The 19,307-nt window shown below is 41.4% G+C and overlaps 1 protein-coding gene across 1 annotated transcript in view; it reads right to left on the reverse strand.

Annotated features, from left to right (window-relative positions):
- The window catches only part of LOC131258192 (uncharacterized), a 41,656-nt gene extending 23,776 nt beyond the window's left edge, over positions 1-17,880 (reverse strand). The window contains exons 1-4 of the mRNA XM_058259311.1: positions 17,346-17,880; positions 4,242-4,580; positions 3,712-3,757; positions 3,295-3,613 (exon numbers count right to left, since the gene is read on the reverse strand). Of these exons, the coding sequence (XP_058115294.1) occupies positions 3,295-3,613; positions 3,712-3,757; positions 4,242-4,580; positions 17,346-17,684 (1,043 nt within the window). The 5' untranslated portion in view covers positions 17,685-17,880. The remainder of the gene's footprint in view (positions 1-3,294; positions 3,614-3,711; positions 3,758-4,241; positions 4,581-17,345) is intronic.
- Positions 17,881-19,307: the final 1,427 nt, after the last annotated feature.

Genomic DNA, 19,307 nt, shown 5'->3' on the forward strand with positions numbered 1-19,307 from the left:
TAGCTAACCTAATTTGTGCTATAGGTTGCCAATCTGCCGTAGACAAAGACTTGGCTTTAAAACTGAGTTCGCTACAAGTCTACCGGCAAAAGGTGCGGACTATAAACGTACATGTTATGGTTTTCAAGGCTTTCAATGTCAGTTAATGGTTTATTATTGATGTGGGTGCAATTTCACATGCCAAATGCGATGTTTGTATCGCGTTTCTGATATATATGAACTATATTGAGTTTAGTGTATTCCATGTATATGTATAAAGTATCGTATACGTATGAAATTTGAACATGTGTTTGCCATGATTAATTGTCGTATGTTTATACTAGTTGTATGTGTAACAACTCCTTGGCGAAAGGATTTGCCCTAATACGTGCTATACCCAACATACATAATATAGGTTGGGATATGTAGTCTAAGTGTTTGTAAAAATGTCTTAATGATTAGGCATGTAGTAAATTGTACTTTAGACGGGCGTTGAGAAGAGATTCTCAACTACCATAACGATGTGTATGATTTCCTCCATGCAACTTATATTCATTATCTGTTTTACTTAGACACTGCATATGTGTGAATTCATGTTTAAGTTGAAATCCATCAAGTGCTCACATGCTGGTATGATTGAAATTGTTGATCCATTACTGTTCTGATTAGCATGTACGATTATCTGTATAATCGAATGTGTTTGGGACTACGGAATAGTCCAGGCAATCGGTAACAAGCATTGAATAGGTGGCTGAGGTTGATTTCGCCACATAGGACATGTTCGATGAACTCGAGTCGTACCTTGGTTGTCGGCAGTGATTAGGCCACACGGAGTGCTTACGCATTTCATGTCGATTAATTTAACATGCGCTCGTGCTAGTCGAGCCCATCAAGTAATCCGATTGACCCGATGTATGTTCACCATGTATGGACGCTACTGCTTGAATCTAGGGTACCAAACTCACCAGCGAAAATCCTTTTAAACCTTGGTACCTCGATCCGCTAAGACTCATGAGCGGGGCATGGTAGTATGGGACACCGTGATCGAGCTGTCGGCCTACGTTAGGGTGACGAGCCTCCCCGTAGTGACCAGTGAACAACCCAGACTTGTGAACCGAATACGGTGGTATGGGACACTGTATTCGAGCTGTCGGCCTACACTGATCAGGTGAGAGCCCTTTGTAGTGACCTCGAGCGTACTCTGAAGCTGCGTAGAGGCGACGAGCCTTTCCGTAACAATAAGAGTACAAACTAGGCCTGCACTGATCAGATGACGAGCCCTTTGCAGCAACCTAAAACCGTAACATCGTATGAGATTCACTAGGACTGACGACCCTAGAATAGATCATCATTTGGGAATTGATATAAGGGAGGTACCTTGGCTTCCCAATCCTGCTGTATGAAGAGGACTAATAAAAACTTGGTAATCACGCTCATGCACCGCATTGCATGTGCCGTTTGGCGATGTGTAGAGTGCACGAGGGAGTGACTGACATGCGTGACCGTTAGATGAAGATCGCTGGGAGAGTGCAAGCGAGTGCATGCATCATTTATACATACCATTCCTGCATTAATCAGAGTACTTAGGGATGTTCGATTGTATTGCTTTATCATTACTGTTTGACTGAATTGATAACATGTTAACCTTTGCTTTATTGTTCCACTGAGTTGATCACTCACTCCCACGTTACGGGACGGTGTTTTAAACACCAACCAGACCCTGTTGTAGGTTCAGACGATGGCGCAGCCTGCGAGGCGGAGCCGGACTTTGAGGATGATGAGGAGGCATTCTCATACATGCAGTATTCAGGCGGGTTTACATAGACCGCTCTGATCGGCGGGGCTTCAGGGTCATACTTGTAGTGGACTATTACACTTTTGATATTTTGTATTTTGAAATAATAAATGTAATTATTGACCTGGTAGAGCACACATACTTTGGGGACTTATACTGATTTGTAAACCTATATATATTCGTTTCAGTCTTCCGCTTGCGTATTACAACTGTCCCTGGATTATGTTTTGCTGATTTGGCTTAATCTTATTCATGTTTTATGCACTAATACAGACAACATTTAATCATCATTACATATGTTGCATAAGTGATGCGTTGGAACTCGGGAGTTGGACTTTTACTCGACCCCCGATTTTCAGGGCGTTACATAATATCATGGGTTAAATCATGTAAAGAGGTGTGTCTGTGCATGAGTTTTATAGTCATATAGAGTACAACGCTCATGACTACAGAAACTCATGGGCGCACACATAACGCATATACCTATGTACACTCCCATGCATGTTATAACCGAACTTGGAGCATTTAATTGCATTAGCCCTTGAGAGAAAATCTTATAAAAGCCTAATAGTCATCTCCATATTGAAAGGTTACTGGGCTGCAGATTGGGCTAGATCTCCATCTGAAATGTGATCTAAAATTCAATGCGGTACATTTGTGGGTGGAATTAGCCACATGGAAAAGTCAAAAAAAAAGATAAGTATTGTGGAGTGGTCTTATGCAGAAGAAAAGTACAAGACGTCAAGGCCATGGCACTATTTGTGAGCTAGAGTGGTTGAGAATCATGTGGCATCAGATATTTCCAATATAAGTGAAAGAAACAACCATAACGAGGTTGACTTTCACTTCATCGACAAGGTCTCCAACAACAAAATTTCGACTCATATCTTACATCTCAAGATCAACTTGTAGATATGTTCACCAAAGAACTTGGATGCAAATCAATTTAATCAAGTTTACTACAAGCAGGACATCTATGATATCTACACACCAGCTTTAGCGTAAGTGTTAAAGTTGATGTATTATGGGTCATACAGCTATATGACAAGTTTGGTGAGCAATGGGGAACATATGGTCCACACTATGTATACCCGAGCATTTTGTATTATGGGGGAAGTTCTGCCATTATGTATTTTATTAATAAAGCATGGGAGTGGGAGCATGTGACCTAACTATCACACTTTCCCTTCTTTTCGTCTCACTTTCTTCCTTTCTCTTCCCTTTCTCTATGCCATGATCTCTATAGACTACTAGCAATTGATCATTTCCATTGGATGGCTAGGATCATCTGATAAGGGAGGTATATAGTATGCTTCATTCGGTCATGGGCCCAGCCAAATCAGCAACTTATTCCCTCACAAGGTGAGTCCCACTTGTACCATTACAAAAAAATAAAAAGAAATTTTTTTTTGCTGTTTCCTTCAACCCAATCATATAAATTTGCTGTTTCCTTCTACCCAATCATATAGTAACTCATTATTAATACTGCAAAGGAAACCTTAGGCAGAACAAGATAATACCTTCCTCTTGAGGACATGATGAGATGAGCGGGATTGTGTAAAAACCTAGATAACTTCTCAAGCTTTTCTTGACCATCCAAAAAGATAGTTCCCCGTGTATATGATTCTGATAATAAGCTGGGGGTTACATAGGCGTGTGATGAAACAGAAGTTTGTTGATATATGAAATCCACAATGACTGACAATGGTAAATCTGTTTCCATGTTCTCAATCAAGATATAATGGTAATTTCTGGTTTCGTTGAGACTCTTTGTGAAAAAATATTCACCACCTCCCAAGTCCATATCCTGTCCAATCTTTTTCCGAACATTCCTATACCCTGCATTGTGAAAATTTAAACAGGAAAAAAAAAAAAAAAAGGGCCCGTTAGGACAGATCTTGCCTTCTTGACAAATTTAACTGCAAATAGAAGATAACCTTTAAATGTTTGTGTTACATGGCCCTGCCTAGGATTCTTCTTTTCCTACAAAGACATAAGAGACCGCATGAGGCAATTATCAGTTGATTGCATGAAGAAACTCCAGAAACTGAATACTCAAGCTGCTAGACAAAGACAACCATATGATGTGCCATTTAATTCTAGACTAGACAACTATGTGTTACCTCCCGCCATTTTCTAAATGGTGGTGACTCATCCAACATACATGCAGTGCATGTGCAAGTCAATACCAACCATCCAAATCATATGCCCCACTGTGCATGGACCATATCCAGTATCTTGACAATTTAGTATCAGGCTTACAATTTGGACAGTGACCATTATCTTGTAACTCTTCATTTGAGGCCACCAATTGGATAGCGAGGATCACTCGATTAGTAAGTCGTCCCCAGTTAAGAAATGGTGCAAAACCAAGTATTCCCATCTTATTTCCAGATATATCTACATTATTCTGGCAAAATGCAGAAGAATAAGTCCATGATTGTGTGGAAATTCTAGAGAAACCTACCTTAGAATTGAATGTTTGAGGTTTATAAGGCATGTTGGGCTCACATTTGACAGCAGATCCACAGGTTTCATTAAAACATGCAGCACATGCATTTGCTGAAATTTCATGTTCAGTGACGAAAGAAGCACGATGTGAACGCAATTCAAGTTTCTTTCTTGATATTTCCAAAAAGAAATCCAGATTTGGATCATTTTCTGCACTTCCAGGCTGTATTAGGCAAATGTGTTCAATACCCGTTAACGTCTTTGTCCCCGCAATTGGACCATGTTGCCAGAAAAGAACAAACTCGCACAAACACTGTTCTTCTCCTTTGTCAAATGTATGTTCTGAAGAGTATACCTGAGATAACAGACCCATCAGAACAGTTGAGTATCCAGCACAGAGAAGCTAGATATGGCCACCATATATAGAAGAATTCTTCTAAGCCCACATGCACCAGTACACATGCCCACACATGTCAACAAGGCAAATGTGGCATGGGAGTGCTCAGCAGGTGGGCCAACCATATAGATAACCTTGACCAGAAATCAGACCTGCCAACTCATCTGGTGGGCCACATCTGTACATTGACTATGGAGAGTTGGCTCTTCTTTTTTTTTCTAAATGTCCCTTGTCTTCATAAACATGAGGCTCACCTGATGAGCTGACTGGCCTTATTTTTCACGCCAGGTCATCCACACATTTCAGCCCATCTGATCGACAGATTGTTTGTCTGCCAAACATTCCAGAGCCACAAATAGAGGCACATGCAGGCTTAGCAAGGTTCTCTGAATAAAGACTTTTATGCCTATCAGAATCATCCAGTAATGTCCAGAAAGATGACAAAGAAAATTGAAAAGCACTCAACTTTGCCAAGCCAAGCCAATTATCAATGTAGCAGAATGAAGGATGTGTTTGTAGAGGGAGAAGGCAGCCATTTTCAAAAAATTGGAAGTGCATGTGCATGTGTTAATAGTTTTTGTGACCATTTTTTAATGTTTACAAGGAGGTTGAACATTAATGTTGTCATAAAAAAAAAAATTTATATATATATATATAAAAACCTTTCTCCACCAGACAATCTTAATTGCTGCAATTCCAAACATTGGTACTGTTACAGGTGATGCAGGTAATGGGGATAGAAGAACCCATTTACCAAAGTCAAATATGCAGATATGATTGTTTGTACCGCTTGTAACATGTTATTTAGGTTGACTTTTAAACTTGAATGATTTTACTCAAAATAATATGTCAATATTATTATGTTTTAGTTTTATTAATGTTTTTTCAGGTCGTTCTAGGAGGATATATTTTTATAATCATCAAGGCCTCATCCCAACTAATTGGGATCAGCTACACAAATCCTGTTTCACCATTCCACTCTATCAAAGACCATATCCTCAATTAAACCATGAGTCCTTGAGTATTTTCTTACATACCTCCACACACGTCCTTTTGGGCCTTCCCTTTGCCCTTCTAGAGCCCTCAACTTGAGCCAACTCACTTCGAGGTGGCCCCATGCGGCTCGTCCAAGCTTGAGCCAACTCACTATTTCTAACCGGTGCAGTTATTGGTCTCCATTGAATATGGACAAACCATCTAAAGCTATGTTCCCTCATCTTATTACCTATTTGTGATACTCCTAAGTTCCCTCAAATGCATTCATTCCAAATTCCATCCGTCTTTGTCTTACCAATCATCCATCTCAGCATCCTCATTTCCACTTCACTCATACTGTGAACATGTTGTTCCTTGGCTGCCCAACATTTTGTCCTATAAAGCATAGCTGGTATTATAGCCATCCTATAAAATTGTCTTCAATTTTATTGGTATGCAGCGATTACATAAAACTCCAGAGGCACATCTCCACTTCAGCCACCCAGCTTTAATTCTATGATCAACATCTGGTAGAGACAGTGTAGTGTGTGTGACTGATCCAAGGTCCACCATCTCTTGTATAGCATTGACACTGGTACGCTGAGCATATGAGAGTGTCTAGACCACTGTTTTCAGGCTAGCGTAGCATAGTGAAAATGCTACATAACGTACGCGAGTAGCGTAATTCCCTAGTAGCGTAAGCTACAGTGCATGTAACGTACGCTACATGTAGTGTAGTGTGTAGCGTGTATAGCGTAAGCTACCTAAAATCTCTTCTTCTTTTTTTAAGTGTTTTTTCTATGTTAGTTTAACACGTATTTTAAAATGGTGATGACTTATACCGATGACACATGGCACTACATTAAACTAATCCGGACCATCCAAATTGTGGTCCATATCATAGATAGAGCACTTGGATCAATCCAGACCATCCAAATTGTGGTCTATATCATGAATTTGTGGTGTTTCAATAAATAAATAAAAAGAAGTCACACTTAGAAATGTCTAAAGGCAGAGAGAGAGAGAGAGAGAGAGAGAGAGAGAGAGAGAGAGAGAGATTTTGCATGGAATAAGTGGTTGATGATCCAGATTCGTGGTCAAGAACTCATAGAAATTATGCATTTTGTAAAATTTATCATATTTTCTATTATTTTAATTAAAAATATTAAGGATTGTGTAGCTTACGCTACACGCTATAGAGGGCCAAATGCCACACTATATGCTACACGCTATTTAAAACACTAGTCCATAAAAGACCCACCGAGAAAACAGATCTAATAACATATATGGATATGATTCTCTCAGTGAGGTCATCTCCTACAATCCTTCCAAAATGGGAGATCTTCCCAAAGACGTTCGAAGAACCAACAATATTCAAGAAGATTCCAAATACCAGGAGATCGGACCAATGTTCAACCCAATCCGACTTTGGTTCGAACCCCAAGTCAGGAGGGACGAACACATTGGCTCAAGCAGGTCTAGCCTTCCGTACATTAATCGGAATTAAAAGAATGGGAGAGCTGGATGAGAAGGCACGTCCGTCACCATCCTACGCCGCAGAGATCAAAAGAGACAGAAGGATTACCCAGACATCCCAAGGCAAGCTTTGATCAGGATTAAGATATTGCGAGATCAGGATCTGGTGATCCGGTGCATCTATCCCCACCAGCATTCCAAACCATCAAGGAACAGGACCTCTTAAAGTCAACAAGGTGGGCCGTTAAGAGACTTTGAGTGGCCATGATCGACCTAGATCAACCCTTGAGGTTCCCAGATCTTTAGCCTGGTTGTCTTCATTACAGGAATCTTTGGCAGTCCCAAGCTAGATCTTACCAGCATTCCAAACCATCAAGGAACAGGACCTCTTAAAGTCAACAAGGTGGGCCGTTAAGAGACTTTGAGTGGCCATGATCGACCTAGATCAACCCTTGAGGTTCCCAGATCTTTAGCCTGGTTGTCTTCATTACAGGAATCTTTGGCGGTCCCAAGCTAGATCTTTTGTGGGCCACGAACATCTCTATAGTGGGACTAGCTAATGGAAGAAGATCCGAGAAGCCAACAAGCCCGGATCTAACTGGAGTCGTTCCTTTCCAATGTAAGTTGGCAGTTCTAGATCAATCAAGGAAATACCCATATTCGTAAATGCAATGTGAGTGAGAAGGACCTAGAAGCAGCAAGGAAGCCTAGCGAGGGGTTTTCACCGCCTCAGCAAGCTATAAAAGGAGCACACAAAGATGAGATCGAGACCCCACGCCAAACACATCTATCTACATTTTATCTTTCTTTTATCTTAGTTTAGCCTAGCCTAGTTCTAACATAGATAGCTACTGCATAGCGACTCCCGCTACAGTACCATAGGAGTAGAGCAAATATCATCAACCTCAAGTCTTAGGATCATGATCTTCTAAGTTCTGATTTAGTTGAGCATACCAATCTGGTCATATCCTGTTGACCACCCGCCTTGATCATCTGTTCTGATATACGCATCAAGTATTTATCTTTCCTATTTTTGGTTATTTTTTTGGTTATTAATTATTCTGTCGATTGTAATGGGCCATACATTCAAACATTAATAAAGTCGGCAGTTTTTAGCCTTTCTTTCAATTTATCTGTACACTCTTATTCATTTGAGATATACACAAACCTAAAGATTGGTGGAAGAAAAAGTCCTTAAGGTTGTAGACTCACGTCTATTGTCACAAGGCAAAAGGAACTTATTCGGTAGGGCTAACCCCTACCCTTTCACAAATCGCTTGAACGGGGAGCAATACCAGTGGTCGAGAGGACTCTGGATCCTGTCCAGTCTCCAATCTGTCCGTCTTGGCACGGGGGACACAAGCAATTCAGTCAAACCCTTGAATCGAGTAGGCTCTGGCACACCCAAGCAATCATACCCACACACGACTTCCAAATACAAGCCCTCAATCACACGTGTGGCCTTGTTTGATTGAATTGGCAGCAAGAACGACGTAATGGGTATTTTTGCTTTTGTTATTAATGGTGTTCTTGTAAATATTGACAATTGTGTTAATAGACTCAAGAGAAGTGAGGACGTGTGACCCTAATCCTCATTCTCTCTCCTCTTCTATGTCTTCTCTTTCCTCCTTTCTCAATCTATCCACAGATAAAAAGATTAAATAAGTTTTAATATCCTACCCCTTTAGATTTTCATAACATGTTGGCTCATATGGATTAAAAGGAACATATCGGGTTATGCATCATTGTAATGGATAGTATCAGTCAATGCATCCAATGGTCTAAGGGGCAAATGCTCAACACACAAAAGCACCAACATGACCTTAAAGCAAGTAGAGATAGAACCATCCATACATGCTGACATATAGCACTTTGTTAAAAACTTAGTTAAATTGTATGAACTAGGAAACTATAGACTATGCAAACAAATAAATAAATAATGTGTAGGGTATCAACTGTCTACACTCCAAATCCTGGATTCACACAATCCGCCAAAATGTCTGGCTTACTCTGCTATGCAAAAAGAGAAATACAGCCACGAGAGAACCTCACAATGTAGAAACTGATGATTGGGCTCAACCCATTTGGAGCAATGGCATATGCAATGCGGGGCTAGCCAATCATAAGTTTTTAAAATTGGTAACCAGCTAATCCCACCAAACAAAGTTCAAGGGATCGATTGGCACAAATTTTCAAATTTTCAAATGAAACATTGGTATGTGTGAAGAGAGTAGCCATCCAAATACGCTGCTTTGTATTGCCCATGTCTCCCAAATAATTACCAATCTCAGTTTATGACCACTGAACAGACAATCCTAGATCAGTTGTAACAGCAGAGGTCTAACCATCCATCTAAATTGTTCATCTTGTGTGCCCCACAATGTCTCTCAGGAATCACATTGACCAGCCAATGCTAATCATTCAGTAAATGGCAGCAAAACCCAACCATGATTGAAACTAGCTTCGACGCAATCCACAATTTGCAAATTCCCAAATCTGTACTTTGCAACTGAGAGAGCGCTGTGCATTTCCAAACAAAACTGCAAAAGGGAATCTATTAAGTTTGCACATCAAATAGAGTAAAATGAAGTTGAAAATCCATCCAAGCAATAAATGCCTAAAAATGAGTTCATCTCCTATTAGTTAATCATAACTATGTATTAGAGATCATGATTGTTGGTTATCAAGAGTATTTTCAATCTTTACCAAAAAGAAAAATCATCTCTAATCCAATAAACCGAATTCTCTTAACAATTAGGTAGTGGCTATTCGAATAGAGATGTATTCTGCAAAGTAATGATTACCCTTACGCAGAATCATGATTCTTGTGTGTTGGGGGACCGCAGAAGCAAACTCTGAATTTGAATCCAAGATGCAAAAGACAAACACAACAAAGCATGCACAGGAACACACGAATTTTACGTGGAAAACCTTCACGGGAAAAAACCATGGTACAAAGCGATAGCAAAATCCACTATGAAACGATATTACAAGAGATAAATCTACTTACAGATATGAAACCCTTCAAAAAACCCTAGTTTCCCTTCAAAACCGTTTTAGAAATGCTTAAGCTATTCCCTCGTTACTCTAACCTCGTATTACACCCATATTTATAGTAAAACACCCAGAATAAAAAATTAATCACGTGATTATGCAAAATTGCGCGCGTTATTGATCTAAGCATCGATCGATTGACATCAATCAAGCAACCCTCGATCGATCGACGGCCAAATGTTCCGTCAAACATGCTTAAAAGTGTCCAAAGAGTTGACAAGTATTTTCCAAATTTCCTTGATCAATCAACCTAACCTATCGATCAATCGATCATGTCCAAAATTGTCCAGAAACCAATCTATATAATCTGGGGCTCACTCATTCGATCGATCAACCTGGTCGATTGCTCGAGACCCCTATTTCATGTACAGATTGAAAACATCAGACAACATTGTGTTTATTGTTAGGTAATTAATCTGAGATTTCCACTTGCTATATAAAATGGAATCCATTTTTCTACAATTTTGACAAGCATAATAATTAAATAATAATTACCTTTTCCATATCCGCACCTTAGATTCCCTATATTCAAATATGATGGAGAAAGCTCATGTGCTACCCGAGTGCTTTTAAACAAGAGCACAATCAATGATCTAGGCCATCTAATAAGTTCCCACACCATTCATGGACTGCCGCGAATAACTCATGTTGATTAGAGGATGCTTACCTTCCAAACAACTCCTTTTTTTTTTCATAATTGTTGATTTTCCAAGCATGATAAGCCAAACAGTTACATAACAGCCATAATGGTAATGGCGAAATCATTACAAGTTACAGGGCCAAAATACAGTTATAGAAAAAATGGCCCATACAGTCCCATAACGGTCTGAAACCATTTTTTTGAAAGGCAATAACTGCCATGCAACCGTTATGGAACAACTAGTTTCCAAGACACGGATGGTATGGTCACGGTCATGCTACCAAAATGGTAGCTTGGTTATTCAAAGTGTAATCTCTCGAATGATCTATTTAAAATGATTTTCAGAACTTTGATCCAACCGTCCATATTTATATGGCACTGATCAGAGGGAAAAATTCCTCTAATCGATGAGAATCATTTTGGGGTGCCCCATGAAAAACGGGGCCAACCTAATGGATGGTTCAGGTTGACCATTTGACAGTACAAGTATCTAAAAACATATGGCAAGGTAAAAAAATAAGGGAAAATAAGATGCTGACACCAATCAAAACAATACCATTTTCTTATTCTTCCTTTCTCAACCAAAGTGAGAAGAGGTATCAATGCATGTGCTCGAGTAGCGCAATCTAGATCGAATGGATCAATCCAGACCGTCCATATGATGGACCCATGGTGGATGAGGCATACTGCCAGAAAAGCATATCTGTCCTTTACGTGGCCATCAAACGGCAAAATAGGAAAAATTTATTAAAGGTACAATTTCTACCAGTCGAATTCAACTGCAAGAATCATTGTGCTTTTGGGGCCATCCAGAATAGGACCCTGACTTGGATGGTATGGATCTACTACTGTTATGCCAAACCGCATCATTGGACGGCACAAGCATATCATCCAACCTAATCCGCGGAGTATGGTACCATATTATCCCATTTTGAAACGAGAAATTTGCGACTGTACGACCCATTTACGAGACCAAGCCCACCTTATTTTACCTTGCAAAAATAAGCCCCAGCTGTACGGATGGTTTGCCAAAGGTCGAAAATGCCCCCTGCTTTTTCCTTCAAGTGGATCGGTGGTGCTCAAATACGAGCGCTGACACTCCTCGAACTCCGAGTTGTACGATGGGTTCAAAAGATATCAAAGTTACATGGGCCCCACAGTTACGTATTTATTATATCCACAACGTTCATCCATATTTCGAGATCATTTGGGAGCATTATCTAACCAAAAAAATCATATCCAAAGATCAATTGGACCACAACACAAAGAGCAATGGGAAAAATTGATTTTCACCGTTAAAAATTTTGTAGGGCCCACCATAACATTTATTTTCCATCCAATCTATTCATAAGGTCACAAAGACCTGGATGAAGAGGAAAAACAAATTTCATAATAATCCAAAACTTCTGTGACCCCTAGAAGGGTTTCAATGGTAGACGTTCAATCTGCCACAGCCGTTTACAGTGTGGTCCACTTGATAGCTAGATCTGTCTTATTTTTCGTCTCAAGCCTTAATACAAGTTCGTCGAATATATGGACGGTTTGGATATAACACATACCTCATAATAGGACCCACAAAAAACGATGTGAATTGCAACAGTAAAAAATAAAATAATAATAAATAAATACGCTAGGAACTTATGGCTACGGTGTTTTCTATAGCTACGGATTATAACCGTAGCTATAGCCGTAGCCCCCGCCGTTTCGATATGTCCTTTTATATGTATCGAAGGTCTTTCGATATGTCTTTCGATATGTATCGAAGGTCTTTCGATTAATCGAAAAAGGTCCAGAACTGTCCAGCGAGTTTGTCTCAAAAATCCTGCAATTTTCGATACATATCGAAAAGTATTCGATATGAATCGAAGGTGATGTGACCAACAGCTATGGATTATAACCGTAGCCAAAACTATAGTCTGTGCCAATTTATTAATTTTTTTATTTTTTATTTTTTTACATGGATAAATTTATTCTACCTACAATTTTCTCTAATACATATTTATATAAATATGTATATATAAGCATATAAAAAAAAATTCTCTCTTTTTTTCATTTATTTCTTTATTCATTTAACAAGAATATCTTCTAAACCAAAATTAGTTACTTGACATACCCTATATGATTTTGGGGTAGGAGAAGCTACTTTAGCCAACCAACCTGGTTATTTTTCAAGATTCCATCAGATCTATGGTCGAAAATCCATTTCATTCACTTCGCGGTCAATTTCAATCAGTTCGTGGTCAATTTCATTCATTTCATTTACTTCGTGATCAATTCCATGCATTTCACGGTCAATCCCAGCGATTCTGTTTTGATTCACGGTCATTTCCATGCATTTCACGGTCAATTCCCTTCACTTCACGGTCATTTCCATGCATTTCACGGTCAATCGCTTCACTTCACGGTCATTTCCATGCATACCATGGTCATTTCCGCCTATTCCGTGTTGATTCACGGTCATTTCGGCGCATTTCACGATCATGCCCCTTCACTTCACGGTCATCTCGGCACATTTCACGATCCAATCGCCTCACTTCAAGGTCATTTCGGCACATTTCACGATCCAATCGCCTTACTTCACGGTCATTTCCATTCATATCACGGTCATTCCCGCCTATTCCGTGTTGATTCATGGTCATTTCGGCGCATTTCACGGTCATGCCCCTTCACTTCACGGTCATTTCCGCGCATTTCACGGTCCAATTGCTTCACTTCACAGTCATTTCCATGCATATCATGGTCATTTCCGCCTATTCCGTGTTGATTCACGGTCCTTTCGGCGCATTTCACGGTCATGCCCCTTCACTTCACGGTCATTTCCATGCATTTCGCAGTACAATCGCCTCACTTCACGGTCATTTCCATGCATATCACGGTCATTCCTGCCTATTCCGTGTTGATTCACAGTCATGCCCCTTCACTTCACGGTCATTTTCATGCATATCACGGTCATTCCCGCCTATTTCATGTTGATTCACGGTCATTTCAACGCATTTCACAGTCATGCCCCTTCATTTCACGGTCATTTCCATGCATTTCACGGTCCAATCGCTTCACTTCACGGTCATTTCCATGCATATCACGGTCATTCCCGCCTATTCCGTGTTGATTCACGGTCATTTCGGCGCATTTCACGGTCATATCCCTTCACTTCACGGTCATTTCCGCGCATTTCACGGTCCAATCGCTTCACTTCACGGTCATTTCCATGCATACCACGGTCATTCCCGCCTATTCCGTATTGATTCACGGTCCTTTCGGTGCATTTTACGGTCATGCCCCTTCACTTCACGGTCATTTCCACGCATTTCACGGTACAATCGCCTCACTTCATGGTCATTTCCATGCATATCACGGTCATTCCCGCCTATTCCGTGTTGATTCACGGTCCTTTCCGCGCATTTCACGGTCATGCCCCTTCACTTCATGGTCATTTCCACGCATTTCGCGGTACAATCGCCTCACTTCACGGTCATTTCCATGCATATCACGGTCATTCCCGCCTATTCCGTGTTGATTCACGGTCATTTCGGCGCATTTCACGGTCATGCCCCTTCACTTCAAGGTCATTTCCGCGCATTTCACGGTCCAATCGCCTCACTTCACGGTCATTTCCATGCATACCACGGTCATTCCCGCCTATTCCATGTTGATTCACGGTCATTTCGGCGCATTTCACGATCATGCCCCTTCACTTCACGGACATTTCCGCGCATTTCACGGTCCAATCGCCTCACTTCACGGTCATTCCCGCCTATTCCGTGTTGATTCACGGTCATTTCGGCGCATTTCACGGTCATGCCCCTTCACTTCAAGAACATTTCCGCACATTTCACGGTCCAATTGCCTCACTTCACGGTCATTTCCATACATACCATGGTCATTCCCGCCTATTCCGTGTTGATTCACGGTCACTTCGGTGCATTTCACGGTCATGCCCCTTCACTTCACGGACATTTCCACGCATTTCACGGTCCAATCGCCTTACTTCACGGTCATTTCCATGCACACCACGGTCATTCCCACCTATTCCGTGTTGATTCACGGTCATTTCGATGCATTTCACGGTCATGCCCCTTCACTTCACGGTCATTTCCGCGCATTTCACGGTCCAATCGTAGCTACGGTTATGGCTACGGTTATAGCTACAGTTATGGCTACGGTTATAATCCGTAGCTATTGGTCATATCACCTACTCTTCAATATGTATCGAAAATTGCAGGATTTTTTAGGCAAACTCGTTGAACGGTTCTAGACCTTTTTCGATTAATCGAAAGACCTTCGATACATATAAAAGGACACATCGAAACGGCCAGGGCTACGGTTATAATCTGTAGCTATAGAAAACACCGTAGCCATAAGTTCCTAGCGTATTTATTTATTATTATTTTATTTTTTTTACTGTTGTAATCCCACCGCTTTTTGTGGGTCCTATTATGAGGTATGTGTTATATCCAAACCGTTCATATATTCGACAACCTCGTATTAAAGCTTGAGACGAAAAATAAGACAGATCTAGCTATAAAATAGACCACACTGTAAAAGGTTGTGGAGGATTGAACGTCTACCATTGGAACCCTTTTAGGGCCACAGAAGTTTTGGATTATTATGAAATTTGTTTTTCCTCTTCATCCAGGTCTTTGTGACCTTATAAATAGATTGGATGGAAAAAAAATGTTATGGTGGGCCCTACAAAATTTTTAACGGTGAAAATCAATTTTCCCGTTGCTCTTCGTGGTGTGGTCCAGTTGATCTTTGGATATGATTTTTTTTTATATATATAATGCTCCCAAATGATCTCGAAATATGGATGAACGTTGTGGATATAATAAATACGTAACTGTGGGGCCCATGTAGCTTTGATATCTTTTTGAACCGTTCGTACAACTCCTAACTGTGGAGTTAGGAGTGTCGGCGCTCGTCTTCGAGCACTACCGATCCGCTGGAAGGAAAAAGCAGGGGCATTTTCGACCTTTGGCAAGCCATCCGTACAGCTGGGGCTTATTTTTGCAAAGTAAAATAAGGTTGGCTTGGTCTCCTAGATGGGCCATAAATGGGTCGTACGGTGGCAAATTTCTCAAAAAAGAGGGACGCGGATTGCACGGGATCTGCAGCCATAAGCTCTGTGGGGTCCACCGCAATGTACGTGTTATATCCCCTCCGCTCATTTTTTGCACGTGGGAAGGCCGGTTTGGCTGGTGACCCCGACACCAGCCAGCTAGCTGGTGTCAAAGCTGTGGGCCCCACCATGATGAGTTTGTTTTATCCACTGCGTGGATACATATTACCAGCTCGTGCATATTTGCCAACATCAGGTGGACGACATTCCATGAAACAGTGGTGATTGAATTCCCACCATTAAAAACATCCTAGGGCCCACTGTAATGTTTAATCCAACGCATTGATTAGGTGGGATGAGGGGAAAACACAGATATAAGCTTGATCCAAAACTTCCGTGGCCCCAAGAAGTTTTCAATGCTAAGCGTTCAATCCCACTATAACATATGGTGTGGTCCACATGAGCTTTGAATCTACCTGATTTTGTGCCTATGCCCTAAAATGAGCTGGCAAAATGGACGGACGGCGTGGATAAAACACATACATCATGGTGTGGCCCACAGAGCTTTGACACCAGCTAGGTTGCTGGTGATCCCGCATCCATGGGGAAGATACAAAGCTCAAGTGGACCCACCAACAGTGAGAATTGAACGCCCACCATTAAAAGCTTCTTTGAGGCCACATAGGTTTTGAATCGAGCTTATACATGTGTTTTCCCTTCATCCAGATCAGAATCATCTTACCAATGAGTTGGATTGTATATAAAAATTACGGTGGGCCCTTACGACAGTTTCAACGGTGGGCGTCTTTATATCCGACTCTTTCCGCCAAGGGCTTTCGCATACAGTTCCTGGGCAAGGACGCTGGTGGGGCCTACTACCATGTTTGTGAGAAATCTACCCCGTTCATCCGCTTTGCGAGCTCATTTTAGGCTATTCGACCAAAAATGAGGTGGATACAAAACTCAAGTGGGCCACACGAGAGGAAACAGTGGGGATTCAGTGAGAACCGTTGAAACATATAAAAGCTCTGTGTTTTTACGTATTTTCACTTCGTCCTTCGGTAATGACCTTATAAACGGTTTATATGGCACATAAACATCAAGGTAGAGCCTAAGAAGATTTCAACGGTAATTATTTCTTTCCCCAATTTTTCCTCTCGTGTAGCCCACTTGAGTTTTGGATCCACCTCATTTTTACTGGCTAGTCCTAAAATGAGCTCGCCAAACGGATGAACGGGGTAGATTTCCCACAAACATGGCGGTGGGCCCCACCCAGCATCCTTGCGAATGAAATCCGCATCCTCTTTCCGGTATGTAGTCACGTGAGCTTTGAATCTGCCCCGTGCGAAATGAGCTAATGAAACAGATGGACGGAGGGGATATAACACATATATCACAGTGGCCCCACAGAGCTTAGGGCCGCATGAATCCGCGACCGAAAAAAGCAGCTGTCATTTCAGAAATTCAAATTTCCAAAAAAAGAAAAAAAAAGAAGAAGAAGAAGAAACGGAAAACTCGCCGTTTCAACGACGGCGTCGTAGAACCTAACGTCGTTATCTCCGAACGTGTGCGAAGCGCAGACGGTCTTCCCTTCGGTCAGTCTCCGGCACTCCCCGTCCTGTAACTGTACAGATGTTGGCCGAAACCGTTCCGCGAAATCGTCCAGCGCTTTCGGGTCCTCGAAATCGGACGGCCCCAATCGCTTGTCGGACTCGTCTCCGAAGTCTAAGAACTTCACCGTCAGCGTCTCGCCCTCCAGGACGAGACGGACGCCGTACCATGCGTCGTCGTCGTACTCTCGGAAATCCAGAACGGAGGGAGGGAGATCGGCGGTAATATCGGGCGGTTTGGAGGACATTTTCTGGTGTTTGAAGAAGAAGATGAGGGGTTTCGGGCGGGAAGGGTTGCATTGATTGGACGAAAGAAGAGTAATTATTTGGAGAAATACTATGATACTCTGGCGGACTGTGATGGATGATACACAGGCAGTTAGAAACTAAAATTGCATGGTTCAAACTGAACCGTCCAGATTATAGGCTCCGGTTTAGATGTACTATGAACTGAAATCTACGCGTATTTGATTATCCCACTATTAGATCGCTGGACGTTTATTGGACGGTTAAAAATGAACAATAACCAAGACCCAACGAGAGACGGCTGATCTTGTCAGGGGACGCGGATGAGCTACTGACAAGTTAGAGTAGCGAGTCTCGCTACTGAAGTGAGCCCCACCACGTACATTCGACGAGATCCAGCAAGATCCAAAAGAAAGGGTTAAATCCAAAGCTCCATTGGACTAGTGGACTCCAGCAGAAAAAAAAATACGGCCAGTGACGCCACTATTAAAAACTTCTAAAAGTTTTAGATCATGACTTTTCCCTTCTCCTGTGTCTTTTTTAACTTTTGAATCGGTAGAATTTCAAATAAACATCGTGGCTCACCGTAGGATAGTTTCAACGGTGGAAATCACTCTCCCCAGTGAGAGTCCACTGCATATTTTTATCTACTTCGTTATTTGTATAATGCCCTAAAATAATATTTTAAAATAGATGGACAGCGTGGATACAACACATACTAGCTAATCCACGTCCCTTGTGTGTGCTCTGTGCGGTCCGACGCAGATCAGCGACCCACAGGTTGAGCAGCGAAAATAGTGGAGAGAGTGAGGCCTACCGTTAAAAACTCCGAAGGGCTATAAAAGTTTTAATCAAGCTGATATTTGTTAATATAAGGTTAAGAAAGTTTCAACAGCGGGTGTTATCCTCTCCGCTTTTTTTTTGTTTTTTAACAGGGAGTCTATTATGAACGTGGATCTGTCTCGTTTTTTTTAATCATGTCCTAAAGTAATCTTAACAAGTGTTTAAACGGGGTAGATACAACAAATTAGTCATAGTGGGACCTATAGAACTTGGTGAGGTAACTTCAATAGATGGCTAGTCAACCTATCGGTAGCTAATCCGCGTAGCTTACCATGATGCATACATTTTTCCACGCAATTGAAGGCACAATGTAGAAAGCGGAGTTTTGTATTAAAGTTATATTTAAATATTATAATGAGCTTAAGAAGTTTTTAAGAGTGAAATGTACAACCACCAATGTCTCCTCTAACATGTCCCATCTAACATTGGGATATGCTAAGTTAATGACCAGAAAAAACGTATAACCATCATAGATACACAATAAATACTTCGCTGGCGGCACCGTAAGAGCCGTACCAAAGTCACCGGCCCTGTGCCTCTGCGACGTACGTTCGTATCACGCGATATTAATATTTTTGTAAGATGAAAGAGCTTTTTTGAAAGGCAGACGATCATGCAGTGCGCTGCTCAGTCACGGAGACGTCCACGTGTAGCGTAGTCAGGCTGCGGTGTACTTATATCTACTCAGATTTGGCACGTATCATGCAAGTGGCTGACGTGACTTCTAGGCTTGAGAGACGTTACGATAGACTATCCTCCCACTGCCATCCACGTGGCTTGAT

Source organism: Magnolia sinica, chromosome 10 (assembly GCF_029962835.1).
Source record: "Magnolia sinica isolate HGM2019 chromosome 10, MsV1, whole genome shotgun sequence".
Classification (NCBI taxonomy): domain Eukaryota; kingdom Viridiplantae; phylum Streptophyta; class Magnoliopsida; order Magnoliales; family Magnoliaceae; genus Magnolia; species Magnolia sinica.